Raw genomic sequence first — 17,517 nt, forward strand, 5'->3', positions numbered from 1 at the left:
TAATATATAAGAAAGTAAAATAAAATACTTTAGTAGACAGCAATAATAACAGTTTATAATACCCTACAGGAGCACTGTATACCCAAAGTATGTAACATTTTAGCCAAGTGCAAGTTAACTGCATAAATACTTTGCCAACTTTGTGCTCACAATTGAAATCAGGGTGACTTAAAAAGGTGCACTGTCACTTGTCCTAAGGAAGAAGTTGACAGGAGTGGTAAAACATGGAAAAGATTACAGGTCACAGAGAATGCAGTGAACGAGGATGACAGGTGAGCAAAGATAGCAGAGGAAGAGGTACTTAGAAAAAGAGATTGAAGGAGGAGTGAAGATGATCACATTAGTTAGAATCCTCCTACAAATTAATGCTTTGGTGACATCCCTTATTCTGTGACATCAGAGGTGATTTTGAGTCATTTGACAGCTTAAATAAAATAAAATACATGTTAAAAAAACACTTTTTCTTATCATTATTTATAGTGCTTGTCAAAATGTATAATGCATTTATGTACTTATGAATATATGTATTTTTTCACCTCCTTTCAATGCCAACAAATAAGCTATCAGGTCTTATGTCTTATGTTGAACGGACAACTTCTTCTTACATTTGTTAGTATATGATAGACTTCAGCTTGTTGGCATCATCCAACATTAAATGTGTAATAAATTGGTAAAGAAAACAGACAGGATGTCTGTCTTAAAACCACTAAGATTTTGTCTATTTTTTTCTAAAATATTTATCTTAGTCTTTATATAGTGCTTTACATATACGAACCCCTAATTATCATGTATAAAATAAATACTGTAATCTACAAGAAATCTTTTATCAGTATATAATGCATAATCGAAACACATCTAAAACTATTTATTATTTTATTATTTATTAAAATGACATCTTAGCAGCTAACTCAGTAATTTATGTTTGGCAAATTAGGTAAAATTATTTATAATTTTATAGAAAACCTGGATTTATATATTTTATAAATATATATTATAATTATAAGTTGATTCTGTGCATAAACCACAGAAAACCATTACAAAGGTAATATAAGCAGGATTTATAGAGTTAATCCTACATATCTCTGTTGATTTCCTAGCTTAGTTTTTATTTAAGATGATTATCCTGGAAGGAAACATATAGTCAGGTTATCTATTCAACCTACTTTTAATTCCTTAAGTTTCCTGTTCCATGTTTCATCTCACACCTCAGAAATAATGTATGTATTGTGTTAGTGTAGCATCAAATACTGAACTCCTTGAAGAACATTGTCTTTGCAAGTAAATCACATTTCCTTTTACGTTTAAAAAAACAGGAATGTTTCTGATAGTTTTCTTTAAACTAAGGCTGTTAAGTGTTTCAGATTGTACTTCACTTTTTTTCAGCATGTGTCAGTATAAAATTAAGAAGGTGATCAAGAATATATTGACCCCTGATGGATATTAAGAATATTGCAGAGGAAAATGTCTTATTAACAGCATAGGAAATTTTTTTTTTTTGCATTTGCTTTGCAGGCCAAAGTTAACTCTGGTTAAGAGAATCAGACTCGGGAGCTTTGGCATCTAGTTTTTAATCATATTGCTCTCATGTCTGCTTGAGGCATTTGTGTCCATTATTCCATAAAAATAATTTCCGCTGATCCAGATTTGCTGGCTACCTTGCTTGAACGGCTAGATTTTGGGTTTGTTGTAACAATTATTCTGGTCTGAGATTTAAAGTTTGCTAAATGGGATTATTTTGGGGTTGCCCTACTTTGGAGAAGTTATATGGAAAAGACATAATTCCTATTGAAAGTTCATTGTCACTCATTGCTATCTGGCTCCACCCTGTCTGTTCATAAAACAAAATACTGTAATAAAATAAACTGCTCAAAAAATTAAAGGAACACTTTGAAAACACATCAGATCTCAATGGGAAAAAATCATGCTGTAAATCTATACTGATATGGACTGGGTAATATGTTAGGAACGAAAGGATGCCACATCGTTTGATGGAAATGAAAATTATCAACCTACAGAGGGCTCAATTCAAAGACACCCTGAAAATCAAAGTGAAAAAATGATGCGGCAGACTAGTCCATTTTGCTGAAATGTCATTGCAGCAACTCAAAATTGTACTCAGTATTTTGTATGGCCCCAACGTGCTTGTATGCATGCCTGATAATGTCGGGGCATGCTCCTAATGAGACGACGGAGGGTGTCCTAGTGGATCTCCTCCCAGATTTGGACCAGGGCCTCACTGAGCTCCTGGACAGTCTGAGGTGCAACTTGGTGACATCAGATGGACCAAAACATAATGTCCCAGAGGTGTTCTATTGGATTTAGGTCAGGCAAGCGTGGGGGACAGTCAATGGTATCAATTCCTTCATCTTCCAGGAACTGCCTGCATATTCTCACCACATGAGGCCGGGCATTGTCGTGCACCAGGAGGAATCCAGGACAAACTGCACCAGCATAGGTTTTAACAATGGGTACAAGGATTTCATCTCGATACCTAATGGCAGTCAAGGTGCCGTTGTCTAGCCTGTAGAGGTCTGTGCGTCCCTACATGGATATGCCTTCCCAGACCATCACTGATCCACCACCAAACTGGTCATGCTGAACGATGTTACAGGCAGCATAATGTTCCCACAGCTTCTCCAGACCCTTTCACGCCGGCTCTCATCTGTGAAAAGCACAGGGTGCCAGTGGAGGACCTGCCAATTCTGGTATTCTATGGCAAATGCCAATTGAGCTCCACGGTGCCAGGCAGTGAGCACATGGCCCACTACAGGACGTCGGGCCCTCAGGCCACCCTCATGTAGTCTGTTTCTGATTGTTTTGTCAGAGACATTCACACCAGTGGCCTGCTGGAGGCCATTTTGTAGGGTTTTGGCAGTGTTCATCCTGTTCCTCCTTGCCCAAAGGAGCAGATACCGGTCCTGCCAGTGGGTTAAGGACCTTCTACAGCCATGTCCAGCTCTCCTGGTGTAGCTGCCTGTCTCCTAGAATTTCCTCCATGCCCAAGAGACTGCGCTGGGAGACACAGCAAACCTTCTGGAAATGGCATGTATTGATGTGCCATCTTGGAGAAGTTGGACTACCTATGCAACCTCTGTAGGCTCCAGGTATCGCCTCATGCTACCAGTAATGACACTGACTGTAGCCAAATGCAAAACTAGTAAAAAAAAAAAAAAAAACAGAAAAGATGAGGGGGGAAAATGTCAGTGGCCTCCACCTTTTAAACCATTCTTGTTTTGGGAGTCATCTCATTGTTGCCCCTCTGGTGTACCTGTTATTAATTTCATTAACATCAAAGCAGCTGAAACTGATTAACAACCCCCTCTGCTACTTAACTGACCAGATCAATAGCCCAGAAGTTTCATCAACTTGATGCTATACCCTGATTAAAAAGTGTTCCTTTAATTTTTTTGAACAGTATATATTCTCTCCAATCATCAATGCATAAGTTAATAAAACATTGAAAGAACAGATTAAGAAAAACACAAGAAAAAAATAAGTATTTTAGCTGGTGGATCAAATAACAAGGATGATACTGCACAGATGCTGTAGAATGGTATCCTCTTACAACCTCCTTTGCTAAGAATATATTTTTAAACAACAACCATTACTAATTATTGTGTTTTATTCTTTAAAGATAGTGTAATCTCCAGCTTTTAACACTATTGGTCTTTCATCCTTACTACACTCACCTAAAGGATTATTAGGTACACCTGTTCAATTTCTCATTAATGCAATTATCTAATCAACCAATCACATGGCAGTTGCTTCAATGCATTTAGGGGTGTGGTCCTGGTCAAGACAATCTCCTGAACTCCAAACTGAATGTCAGAATGGGAAAGAAAGGTGATTTAAACAATTTTGAGCGTGGCATGGTTGTTGGTGCCAGACGGGCTGGTCTGAGTATTTCACAATCTGCTCAGTTACTGGGATTTTCACACACAACCATTTCTAGGGTTTACAAAGAATGGTGTGAAAAGGGAAAAACATCCAGTATGCGGCAGTCCTGTGGGCGAAAATGCCTTGTTGATGCTAGAGGTCAGAGGAGAATGGGCCGACTGATTCAAGCTGATAGAAGAGCAACTTTGACTGAAATAACCACTCGTTACAACCGAGGTATGCAGCAAAGCATTTGAGAAGCCACAACACGCACAACCTTGAGGCGGATGGGCTACAACAGCAGAAGACCCCACCGGGTACCACTCATCTCCACTACAAATAGGAAAAAAAGGCTACAATTTGCACAAGCTCACCAAAATTGGACAGTTGAAGACTGGAAAAATGGTCTGATGAGTCTCGATTTCTGTTGAGACATTCAAATGGTAGAGTCAGAATTTGGCGTAAACAGAATGAGAACATGGATCCATCATGCCTTGTTACCACTGTGCAGGCTGGTGGTGGTGGTGTAATGGTGTGGGGGATGTTTTCTTGGCACACTTTAGGCCCCTTAGTGCCAATTGGGCATCGTTTAAATGCCACGGGCTACCTGAGCATTGTTTCTGACCATGTCCATCCCTTCATGACCGCCATGTACCCATCTTCTGATGACTACTTCCAGCAGGATAATGCACCATGTCACAAAGCTCGCATCATTTCAAATTGGTTTCTTGAACATGACAATGAGTTCACTGTACTAAAATGGCCCCCACAGTCACCAGATCTCAACCCAATAGAGCATCTTTGGGATGTGGTGGAACGGGAGCTTCGTGCCCTGGATGTGCATCCCACAAATCTCCATCAACTGCAAGATGCTATCCTATCAATATGGGCCAGCATTTCTAAAGAATGCTTTCAGCACCTTGTTGAATCAATGCCACATAGAATTAAGGCAGTTCTGAAGGCAAAAGGGGGTCAAACACCGTAATAGTATGGTTTTCCTAATAATCCTTTAGGTGAGTGTATATACTGTATGAATAATTTTGCTCATCTACACTTGGTAACCCATAATGACAAAGTGAAAACATATTTTCAGAAAATTGTGCACATTTTTTGAAAATCAAAAATTTAAGTCGGTTATTCATATAAGCATTTGGACTCTTAATGCAGTACTTTGTAAAAGCACCCTTTGGCAGTAATTACAGCTTTGAGTCTTCTTGAGTAAGTCTCTGAATGTTTTGCACATCCAGATTTGAAAAGTTTATTCAATTCGTCCTGGCTAATCCTCTCCAGCTCTGTTAGATTTAATGGGAAAAGTCTGTAAACTGCCATCATCAGATTTCTCTACACATGTTCTATGAGTTTTAAGTCTGTGCTTTGCAGGGCCACTCAAGGACAGTCAATGACAATATGCTTTAGGTCATTGTCATGCTGAAACTGTCTTCCCAGTCTGAGGTCATGTGAACAATGGAGCAGGTTTTCTTCAAGGTTTTCTCTCTGTATTTGGCTGCATTCAACCTTCTCTTAGTTCTGACCAGTCTCCCTGTCCCTGATACTGAGAAGCTCTCCCATAGCATGATGCTAACACCACCATGCTTCACCTTAATGGTAGTACTGTATTAGGCAGGTGATGAACAGTGCCTGGTCTTCACCGGACATTTTGCTTGTAGTTCAGCCCAAAGAGTACAGTTCTCATCAGATAGAATCCTTTAAACTACCATATGCCTTTTAGTCAAGAGTGACCTCAATCTAGTCACTCTAACATAAATGCAAGATTGATTTTCTGACGGGTTTACCCATCTCATCTGAAGAATTCTAAATCTCTGTTAGAGTGATCATTGTGTTTTTGATCAGTTTGCTGACCAATCCCCTTCTTACCTGGTTTTTCACGTTGGCCAAAAGGCCAACTCTAGGAAGTATCCTGGTGTTCCGTTTCACTATTGTTGAGGCCACTGTGGTCCTAGGAACACTCAAAGCATTATAAATTGTTTTTTTACCCTTGTGCTGATATGTGCCTCACCACTGTTTTACTGCAGAGGTCTACAGAGAATTACTTAGACTTAATGGCTTGGTTTATGTCCTGACATTCAGTGTGAATTGTGGGACTGGTGCGACTTTCTAAACAATGTTCAGTAATTAAATTTGCCATAAGTGGATTCCAGTCTAGCTGTAGACATATTGCAAGGATACTTAAAGCAAACAGGATGTGTCTTACCAGAATTTGGAATGCCTCAGCAAAGTGTCTGAAAAATGGAAAGTTTTTCACTATCATTATGTTTTATTGAGTGTACTGCAGATTTATGGCAAAAATGGCAAACTAATCCATTTAAAATTAACTACCAGTCAAAACTTTTAGAACATCTCAGTTTTTCCAGTTCCAGTGATTACATCTTGCCTGAAGAAGGGGCCTGAGTTGCCTTGAAAGCATGCATATTGTAATATTTGTACTTAGCCAATAAAAGGCATCATTTTGCTTAAATTCTCAAAATTTCCATAATGGCTAACACAGTACAACACCCTAGTACTGCAGTTTTTCTTCATATTTAATCAGCTGAAATGCAGTGAAGGACTTAAAATGGTGAAAAGGTACGCAATATACTGCCAGAGGTTTAAATTTAAAGTTTAGGTTTGCAAAAGCTGAAAAAAAGGAAATTTAAGAATATTACAAATGGACCTTCTTCAAGGAACAACTAATAGATTACAACCTACAGATGTTCTGCAGCACAACAGCTTCAAGCACAACTCAACAGTGGTCAAAAAAACAAGTCTTAGTTTCTTCTGTGAAGAGGATACTTTGTGCTGCAGGTTTGACAGGGTGAGTAGCAGTAAGAAAGCCATTCCTTAAACTACAAAATAAGGGCCTTGAAATACTGGTTGTTTACTACTGCAGACTTGAAGAAAGTGTTATTGGCTGATGAATCAAAATTTAAAATTTTCGGTTCATCTCACAGGGTGTTTGTTCACTGTCGAGTTGGTGAAAGTATGGTTCTTTAGTGTGTGACACCAACTGTCAAACATGGAGGAGGAAGTGTGATGGTCTGAGGTTCTTTTGCTGGAGGCAGAGTTGGTGACTTGCACAGAGTGAGTGGCATCAAAAGCTTACCACAGCATTTTGCACCATAATACAATACCTTCTGGTCAGCGTCTAGTAGGTCAGGGGTTCATCCTATACCAAGACAATGACCCAAAACATTCCTCCAGGCTATGCTAGAACTACAGTAAAAGTAAAGAATAAGAAGGCACACTTCAAAACATAGAATCCCCAGCACAGTCTCCAGACTTAAACCTCATTGATTTAGTTTGGGATGAACTAGACAGAAGGGTGAAAGGAAAGCAATCTACAAGTGCAACACATTTGTGAAAACTTCTGCAACAGCGTTGAGAAGATCTTTCTGACCAATATTTGATTTCTGTTATGGAAAGAATACCTTATTGGCTCTTATATCAGGTAAAGTTGTCTACTTTGATAAATCAAAAATTTTAATAAAATTTTCTACACTTAATGATTCTTTTTTTATTTGCCATTGTCTATCTGGTCTATGCCTTGATTTCATGAAACATTAAGACATTAAACTGCATGCATTTCTATAAAAACTGAAAAAACTGAGGTGTTCTAAAAATTTTGACTGTATATATTCAACAAGGTGCTGTAAACATTCCTCTGGGATTTTGGTCTTATTGATACAATAGCATCACGCAGCTGCAGATTTGTCGGTTGCATATCTCTGTTGTAAATCTCCTGTTTCACCACATCCCAAAAGTGCTATATTGGTGATTGTGCAGGCTATTTGAGTACAGTGAACTCATTGTCATGTTCAAGAAACCAATTTGAGATGATCTGAGCTTTGTGACATGGCGTGTAAGATGGGTATGCTGCAGTCATAAAAGGATAGGCATGGTCAGCAACAATACTCAGGTAGAGTGTGGCATTTTAATGATGCTCAATTGGTACAAAGTGTGCCAAGAAAACATCCCCCACTCCATTACACTATCACCACCATCCTGAACCATTGATACAAGGTAGGATGGATTCATGCTTTCATGTTCTTGATGCAAAATTCTGACCCTACCATTTGAATGTCCCAGCAGTCATCAAGACCAGACCAGGAAACATTTTCCAATATTCTGTATTCCAGTTTTGGTGAGCCCATGGGAATTGTAGTCTCAGTTGCCTGTTCTTAGCTGACAGGAGTGGCACCCGGTGTGGTCTTCTGCTGCTGCAACCCATCTGTTACAAGGTTCAATGTGTTGTGGATTCAGAGATGCTCTTCTGCATAACTTAGTTGTAACGAGTGGTTATTTGAGTTACTGTTGCCTTTCTGTCAGCTCAGTCTGGTCATTCCCCTCTGAACTCTGGCATTAACAAGGCATTTTCATCCAAAGAAGTGGCACTCACTAGATATTTTCCCATTTTCTGACCATTCTTTGGAAACCCTAGAGATAGTAGTGTGTAATAATCCCAGTAGATCAGCAGTTTTTGAAATACTCAGACAAGCCGGTCCAGCAGCAACAACCATGCTATGTTCAAAGTCACTTAAATCACATTTCATTCACATTCTGATGCTTGGTTTGAACTTCAGCAGGTCGTCTTGACAATGTCTACATGCCTAAATGCATTTAGTTGCCATTGTGTGATTGGCTGATTAGATATTTGCGCTAACAAGCACTTGAACACTTGTACCTATAAAGAGGATGGAGGTAATATTGCATTACCTTTAAAACTGCAAAAAGCACCCACTTTTTTGAAATTTTACTTCTAATTTCAGTTTATCAAAAATGGAGTGTATAAAATTATATCATGGCTATAATTTAACATTTGTTTTACATATTGGAGCATACTGTAGACAGGTAAAGTGAGTTGCTCATGGTCACACAGTGTCAGTAGTTGGATTTGAACTCACCATCTCAGGGTTGAAGTCTAAAGTCTTAATCACTAGGCCACACTGCCTGCCTATATCTAACTGTGTTTCATTGAAATGTAACAAAATAACTTTTTTAGTGCATATAGTTTATCTTTTCTTACCTTCTAAAATTATGAATTCCCCTTGTTGGATAGCCCTTTTAGAATTTAATTAGCATGGTCCAATTTACTTGTCCCCTGGCCCCATTCCCTGTGATGCTAAGGATGATGGGATCTAGGTCAGAGTCATGGTGTGGCTATTTTTACCCAACACTAGTAAGCCACTGGGAAATCAAGTACAGTTGTCTTCTTCTGGTGGAAACACACATACACACATGACATGCCAATTTTCTTCAGAGCCTTTTTACTTCAGTATTGGTATTACTGTAATGTTACACTTTGTAGTTTTTCACAAATAATCCATGTACAGTATTGCTATTGAAGGTGTGCAAATAAAAAATTCTTATGTACAGTGCTGTGAAAAACTCTCTGCCCTTTCCCAATTTCTCTGCTTTTGCAGATTTCAGAAAATGAATGTTTTTAGGCACTATATTTGGGACATTGAAAAAAATTAAGATTTCATGTAAGCCACAACTTAAAATATCATTTTGTAAATGTTTTAATGATTTATACGTATTGATAACTAAAGAAAACGTTTTGTATATTCTGATATTAAAGTAGGCAACTAACTGATGAGTCACCATCCAAAGCATTAGTATAATAAGATTTGGTTGGTGTTCCAAGTCAGTTTATATATTGTCAGCTGCTCATTTATACAGCGACATGTCCATAATAGATATTTGCATAGAGCAGTGTAACAGAGAGAAATCAGATATACACACTACAGAGTGCAGATATACACACTAGGTTGGTTTAGCTTTGCCAGTCAGCATGGCAGCATGTCTTTAGACTGTGTGAATTTTCCAGGGAGATCCAACATGAGTATCAAAAGATTATTTATATCCCACATAGAAAAGATGCACGCTCTTTTAAGATGAAGGATTCCAGTGCTTTAAACTGTCAATGTTATTTGATGTAATAGCACAAAAATGATGTGTCCATTTGTAGACTCACTTACTTCAATTCATAGTCACAGGATATTGGAGCAAGTGTATCAGCTGCAAATATGAAGTAGTCCAGTATCAATTATTAATTAAAACAATCTTTCTTTTGGTTGCAAGGCAGACATTATTAAATCTATAATAAGAATTACTATTTTATCAGCTGTTACAAACAATGTCACCATTTTCTCTTATTTCTTACACCTGAATTAATAATAATGTGAAGCTTTATACTGAGAGAGATGTTAGGTAAAATAGACAAGTCTAAAATAATTTTTCAATAGTCTGGATGTCCAATTAATAAAATTGTATAAAATGGCTTTTGTCAATGGTAGCCTAAACCTGCAGGTGGTGTTCTTTTCACATTTTGCTTGCTATTAATGACATTCTTCAGTTTACACCTTTACACTTTTTTAATTTCAAGGTATTCAGAACTGCTGCAGAGAAAGTATTCTATACTTAAACAAACATGACTTCATATAAATATATTTATTTAATATTTATCCATAATAAATGAAAATGTATTTTAATTGTACCCTATAGATAGCATTAGTATGTAATAGTATGTAATCATTTACGTTTAGAACTTACAGCTTGTGGAGTCTTATGCTGCCATTTAGACTAATGCAATCTCTGGCAGAATGAAAGAGCATGTACTTTCCAATAACAGTGTCATTATAGTATATTTGCAATTGTTAATTTTTCTTTTTAATCCAAACAACAAAAATGTATAGTTAGAAAGATGTTATTTCAGGTGATAGTTAACATTGCTTCCTCAAAAATACACTTGACAATTTGTGTTGCTATTATATTTTGAATAGCTTCAATATAACTAATAAATTGGTTAAAGATACAAAATGTCAAATGACATTTATCTCTTACTCAGTGACATAATTAAAGATAAATATATTTTCATTGGTTGTTTTTCATTTTGCTTTCTTTCAATACAGTTAGATTAAAAAATAAACATTGCTTTGCGCTTTATTTCTTAAAACATTAAGACATTTTCAAATGTACACATGACTTTGTTCAGAACTACTGGCATGTTATTCTGTAGTTCATAAAGTTTGACTGTTATGTTATTTTGAAGTGTTTGCTCACAAATTTTACCCAGCCAAATGACATTCCTGTGCCAGTGATGTATTTCGCCTACTTGAAGTATCACCCCAAAAACGCCATCTGTTTGCACCACTACATTTTGGATAGTGACAAAACTGTAGTTGACAGCAAAAGGATAAGAAAATCTCAGTTTAATCTCCAGACTCTGCCAAGTGAAAAGTCATTTGTCATTGTAGATGAAGTGTTTGGAAAGAAAAAAGAGGTCAGGAACAGCGAGATACTAGCTGAGGGAAAAAAGACAATTGATTTAACATGCACTTTGTCATATGAAAAACGAGGTTGTCTCACTTGCAACTGAAACCAGGAGAAGCAATAGTGTGGGAGGTAGTTTTTTGCAGCATTTGATTATACTGTATGGCAGACTCTCAATGACAGACTTAGTCAGTGTGGTTTAAATTGCAGACCTCCTTATCATTTAGAGTGCTGATGGGAAGTTTAATTTTAATTTCAGTTTATTTTTTATATCACACATTTTACAATTTATAAAATCAGGGCACACTGTACATGCAGTTGCATGAACTGAGTTTGGATATTCTTTCTCAACTTGCATGTTCTACTAATTTCTTAATTGAAAACATCTTAGTAGAAGCTCTCTACTGTACAAATTTAAACATAACATAATTCTTTATATTACTATTAACAAGCAAAATTTAACATGTTCACTGTAAAAATATAAATTTGACAAGTGCACAATTTTGAGTACTATTCTGTTCATAAAGGAATATTTTTGTAAGGCTTCAACACTTTATTGACTTACATTAAAGCCAGGTGAACACAGTTCTAGACTAGATACTAAATATATTTGACCCTTCTAACATCTCAGAATGTTATTCCCACTTACTTGAAAATAATGATAACTAAATTCTAAAAATCTAAATGATTCCACCCTGAAATTTACATTGTCAGAAGCGTCATCAAAATAGAATTTAGGACAGCTGTCAATGCAAGATCTGGAAGACTCAGGAAAAATCTCTATTATAAATGTCTATAAACAGGGTAGATACACAAAGGGGAACATGCATACTACTGCAAATAATTAAACACCAAGGACTTGATGCCTTAAATTAACAATACAGCATAGTTTACTCAAAAAGTATTTCAATGGAAACATTCAATGTAAAACATTCCCATTACTTTATCACAAACGTCCCCGCCTAATGTCTGTGAAGAAATGGATAACTGAATAAGTAAAAACCGTTTGAAACAAATTGCTGTGATCTGAATAAATTAAAATATTGGATATTGAAAAGGCAATAAAAAGGTGCTAGAAAAATTAACAACCATTAAACATTGTGTTGGCTCTGTTGAGCTTTTAGGGTATTTAGGAATGGACACATTTTTTAGCCTTTTTCATGAACACAATTACACATAGTTCAGTTAAAGTACAATTGTACAAACAATAGAACAATACAGAAAGTTGTACCACAAAAATAAATTCAACCAAAGTGAACAGATTCAATTAAAGTATCAAACAAAAACCATTTACATCTCCTAATCGGTGAAGAAAATAAAGCTAATAACAGGTTGGATATTTCAACAAGATAGACCAAAACATATCTTAGAATTAATATATACTTACAGCAACAAATGTTTTAAGGCTTAACATTAAATAACATTAAAAAATCTTTTGCAGTGCTTTCAAGAAGATCTGAGTTGAGAAGATTTCTTCACAGGAAAATTGGGTTTGTAGGGATCCAAAAGCAAGAGCAAAAACATTTTTAGAACATTACAAAAAACATTTAGAAATTATAGATGTTATCGAGTACTGATGAAGATTTAGTGAAATATTCAACATTACTAGTAGTGCCCAATCTATTATAGATAGATAGATAGATAGATAGATAGATAGATAGATACTTTATTAATCCCAAGGGGAAATTCACATAATCCAGCAGCAGTATACTGATACAAAGAAACAATATTAAATTAAATAGTAATAAAAATGAAAAAAATATTAAAATAAAATTAATGTTAGCATTTACTCCCGGTGGAATTGAAGAGTCGCATAGTGTGGGGGAGGAACGATCTCCTCAGTCTGTCAGTGGAGCAGGACAGTGACAAAAGTCTGTCACTGAAGCTACTCCTCTGCCTGGAGATGACACTGTTAAGTGGATGCAGTGGATTATTCATGATTGATAGGAGTTTGCTTAGTGCCCGTCGCTCTGCCACAGATGTTAAACTGTCCAACTTTAATCCTACAATGGAGCCTGCCTTCTTAACAAGTTTGTCCAGGCGTGAGGCGCCTTTCATCTTTATGCTGCCACCCCAGCACACCACCGCGTAGAAGAGGGCACTCGCCACAACCGTCTGGTAGAACATCTGCAGCATCTTACTGCAGATGTTGAAGGATGCCAACCTTCTCAGAAAGTATAGTCTGCTTTGACCTTTCTTACATAGAGCATCAGTATTGGCAGTCCAGTCCAATTTGTCATCCAGCTGCACTCCCAGATATTTAAAGGTCTGCACCCTCTGCACACAGTCACCTCTGATGATCACAGGGTCCATGAGGGGCCTGGGCCTCCTAAAATCCACCACCAGCTCCTTGGTCTTGCTGGTGTTAAGGTGTAAGTGGTTTGAGTCGCACCATTTAACAAAGTCTTTGATTAACTTTCTGTACTCCTCCTCCTGCCCACTCCTGATGCAGCCCACAATAGCAGTGTCATCAGCTAACTTTTGCACGTGGCAGGACTCGAGTCATATTGGAAGTCTGATGTATATAGATTGAACAGGACCGAGAAAGTACAGTCCCCTGCGGCGCCCCTGTATTGCTGCACACAATGTCAGACCTGCAGTTCCCAAGACGCACATATTGAGGTCTGTCTGTAAGATAGTCCACAATCCATGCCACCAGGTGTGAGTCTACTCCCATCTCAGTCAGCTTGTCCCTAAGGAGCAGAGGTTGGATGGTGTTGAAGGCGCTAGAGAAGTCCAAAACATAATTCTTACAGCACCACTGCCTCTGTCCAGGTGGGAGAGGGATCGTGAAGCATATAGATGATGGCATCCTCCGCTCCCACCTTCTCCTGGTATGCGAACTGCAGAGGGTCGAGGGCGTGGCGGACCTGTGGCCTCAGGTGGTGAAGCAGCAGCCGCTCCATGGTCTTCATCAGATGTGACGCCAGAGCAACAGGCCGGAAGTCATTCAGCTCACTAGGACGTGATACCTTTGGGACAGGAGTGATACAAGATGTTTTCCAAAGCCTTGGGACTCTCCCCTGTTCCAGGCTCAGGTTGAAGATGCGCTGTAGAGGACTCCCCAGTTCCAACGCACAGGCCTTCAGCAATCGTGGCGATACACCATCTGGACCCGCTGCTTTGCTGGCACAAAGTCTTTTCAGCTCTCTGCTCACCTGGGCTGCTGTAATTGTGGGTGGGGATGTCTCACCTATGCTGGTATCAGCAGAAGGATGGTTGGAGGATGCAGTACTCGAGGTGAGAGTGGGTTACTGTGATCAAACCTATTAAAGAAGTTGTTCATTTGGTTTGCTCTCTCCACGCCTGTCTCGATGGCGGCACCCGCTCGAGCTGCAGCCAGTGATAATCTTCATCCCATCCCACACTTCCTTCATGCTGTTGTTCTGCAACTTCTGCTCCAGCTTTCTCCTGTACTGCTCTTTCGCCCTGAGCTGGACTCGAGTTCCTTCTGCACGCTTGAGCTCATGCTTATCACCACCTTTAAAAGCCCTTTTCTTCTGGTTCAAAAGGCCCTTGATGTCACTTGTAATCCATGGCTTGTTGTTAGCATAGCAGCATACTGTTCTTACTGGAACTACAATGTCCATACAGAAGTTGATGTAATCAGTTGTGCATTCAACAGCCTCTTCAATGTTCTCACTATGTGACCCAAGCAATATATCCCAGTCTGTAGTTCCAAAGCAGTCTCTCAGAGCCTGCTCTGCCTCAGGGACCACTTCCTGAATGAGCGTGTAGTTGTAGGTAGCGTCTCACTCTTGGTTTGTATTGAGGCTGAAGCAGAACCAGGTTATGATCTGCTTTCCCAAGCGCAGGCAGTGGGGTGGCGCTGTATGCGTCTTTAACGCTTGCATATAGTAGGTCAATAGTCCTGTTTCCCGAGTGTTACAATCCACATACTGGGAGAAGGCAGGTAATGTTTTGTCCAGCGTTACATGGTTAAAGTCTCCAGCGATTAGCACAAGTGCCTCAGGGTGCTGCGTTTGTAACTTAGCAACTGCGGAATGGATGATGTCACTGCCATCTCCGCTCGCTTGAGGGGATGTAAACAATAACAGCAATCACGTGTCCAAACTCTCTGGGCAAGTAATAGGGCGCAGACTTACGGCCACCAGTTTGATGTCCTTGCAGCAAGTGGAGATTTTAACGTTTACATGTCCTGAGTTGCACCACTTTGTATTGACATAGAGAGCGAGTCCTCCTCCTTTCTTCTTTCCACAGGTACTTGCGTCTCTGTCCGCTCTAACTGTGCTAAACCCGGGTAGCTCCACGTTAGCATCTGGGATGATAGACGTTAGCCACGTTTCACTAAAACACAGCAAGCTGCATTCTCTGTAGGTTCTGACATTTTTCACCAGCACAGCCAGTTCGTCGATCTTATTTCGTAGTGAGTTTACATTTCCCATGATCACAGAAGGCACCGACGGTTTATAACGCCATTTTCTCTCAAGTTGTCTTGATTTAATCTTATCTTTTATCTTTGCCGCTGGCTGCCCGATATCGCCTTCTTACCTCGTCAGGTAAATAAGGAACCACACCGCCATAAGCATTTCTTCTCAGTGCTTTAAGCTGACTACTTGAATAGGCGATTCTCGGAGTGTAAAAATCCATGTCAAATAGTAAAATAGTAAAAAGTGTCCAGGGAGCAATTCCACATAAAAGAAAGTGGTAGAAGTGATCAGTGAAATAGAGAAAAGGAGAGATAAAAAGGTAAAAAGATAAAGTCATATACGGAGCTGCTGGAAAGGTTGCCACTCGGATGCAGCGCCGGAAATAAGAATCAATTATATATTATATTGTATGTATATTATATGTATCAATTATATAAACAGTATCATGAAAAAAATAAAATAAAATTCAATAAAAAACAAGAATACCATGTTGAAAACGAAGAAAACCTTTATTTTATTCCTCATATCATCCTGTATCCTACATTCGACCCAAAACAATGTAGGCTTTGGTCCAGACACTTCATTTTGTATTGCCTGGGGCTATATCTTTGATGTTCTGCCAAAGTAAATATCAGCATAGTGTTTACAGACGACTGTTGAGATTCATGATTAAAGCCACAGTGTTGCCAGTTAAGTAAAATAAAAGAAAGTAATTTGCAATTCTCATCCCCACACATATGAATGCATGTAAAATTGTGCCAAGTTTATTTTTTGAATATATGTGCATAATGTAGAACTATGGCAATAATAGTTTCAGGTGAAAGTATAGTGGCCCAGGAAATAATATAATATTAACAATTTTGCGCTGTGGAACGAGACCCGGACACAGACAGGCGGACAACGTTTTCTCACCCAACACACACATATTTATTTACAATATTTACAAGTTTAGTTCGTGCACAACCCAGTGCCTCTGCACCGATCCCCAAAAGTCCAGGCCTCTCTCTCCAGTGCCTTTCTTCAGGCCGCCTCCACTCCTCTCTCACAAGACTCCCGTCCACTTCCACCCAACTCCAGTCATCGAATGAAGGGAGGCGGCCCCTTTTATACAAGCCTGGATGGGCTCCAGTTGCTTTCCGACACTCCTCCGCGGACACTCCCCTGTGTGGCGGAAGTGCCGGCTGCGCACTCGGAAGCCCTCCGGGTGTCCCCAGTATTCTTCCCCCCAGCACTTCCTGGTGTGGCGGAAGTGCTGAGGTCCAGGGCTCTCCAGGCACCGAGGTGACCCCTGGCAGTGACCACGGGCCCCTACAGGGTTGAGCTTCCAAGTCCCCAGTGCAACCAGGGCGGTTGCCCCCTTGTGGTCTGGCTGGGCGTCCCGGCTGGGTACCATCCCCAGCCGTGTGCCATAGCGCATGTATTATCGACTATTTTTAAGTAACCCTTTTCAAGTTCGTTATTGGATTGGTCTACTCCCGCACCCTAAATAATAACACACACGTATACACAGATACATATACACTCAGACCCTAACCACAACAGTGCCCTATGAATGACACACACACAGTTGGCTAACTTTTAGCACTTAAAAGTAAAAGAACCACACAAATGCTTTAGGTATAACACAACTTGTCACTCTCTCAGCACATCAAGAGACTTATTTACTATCGGCACGGACAACATGCGATGTTTTAAATAGACCACAGACCTAAATATTACTTTTGGTCTCCAAGAAAATATTAAAACATACAAAGACTCAGTATTCTTGACTATAGGCCATTTATTAGCCAAGAACACCTTCTTCTCGCATTGTCCCTAACTTTCGAGCGGCGCCCTCGCTCTCAGCCTTAAAACCCCGCAGCGTAGAGCTAAATGGCAAAATCTCTAGCTGCTTCAGGTGCTCTTAGAAATCTACCTTATTACTTCAATCACTCTAGATATTAAGACAAAGTATAGAAAGATGAAAACAAGTTACTTTTTA

At 39.1% G+C, this 17,517-nt stretch overlaps 1 protein-coding gene across 2 annotated transcripts in view; it reads left to right on the forward strand.

The window, feature by feature from the left end:
* Positions 1 to 17,517, forward strand: part of LOC120539197 (acylphosphatase-2-like) — a 74,821-nt gene that overhangs the window by 17,398 nt on the left and 39,906 nt on the right. Inside the window, exon 4 of one of the 2 annotated variants that reach the window (XM_039769049.1) lies at positions 199 to 388. The exons of the other annotated variant lie outside the window; for it this stretch is intronic. Coding sequence (XP_039624983.1) covers positions 199 to 259 — 61 coding nt within the window. The 3' untranslated portion in view covers positions 260 to 388. Of the gene's footprint in view, positions 1 to 198; positions 389 to 17,517 lie in introns of those variants that run through there. 2 annotated transcript variants of the gene reach the window in all.

This window comes from Polypterus senegalus, chromosome 11, assembly GCF_016835505.1.
Source record: "Polypterus senegalus isolate Bchr_013 chromosome 11, ASM1683550v1, whole genome shotgun sequence".
Classification (NCBI taxonomy): domain Eukaryota; kingdom Metazoa; phylum Chordata; class Cladistia; order Polypteriformes; family Polypteridae; genus Polypterus; species Polypterus senegalus.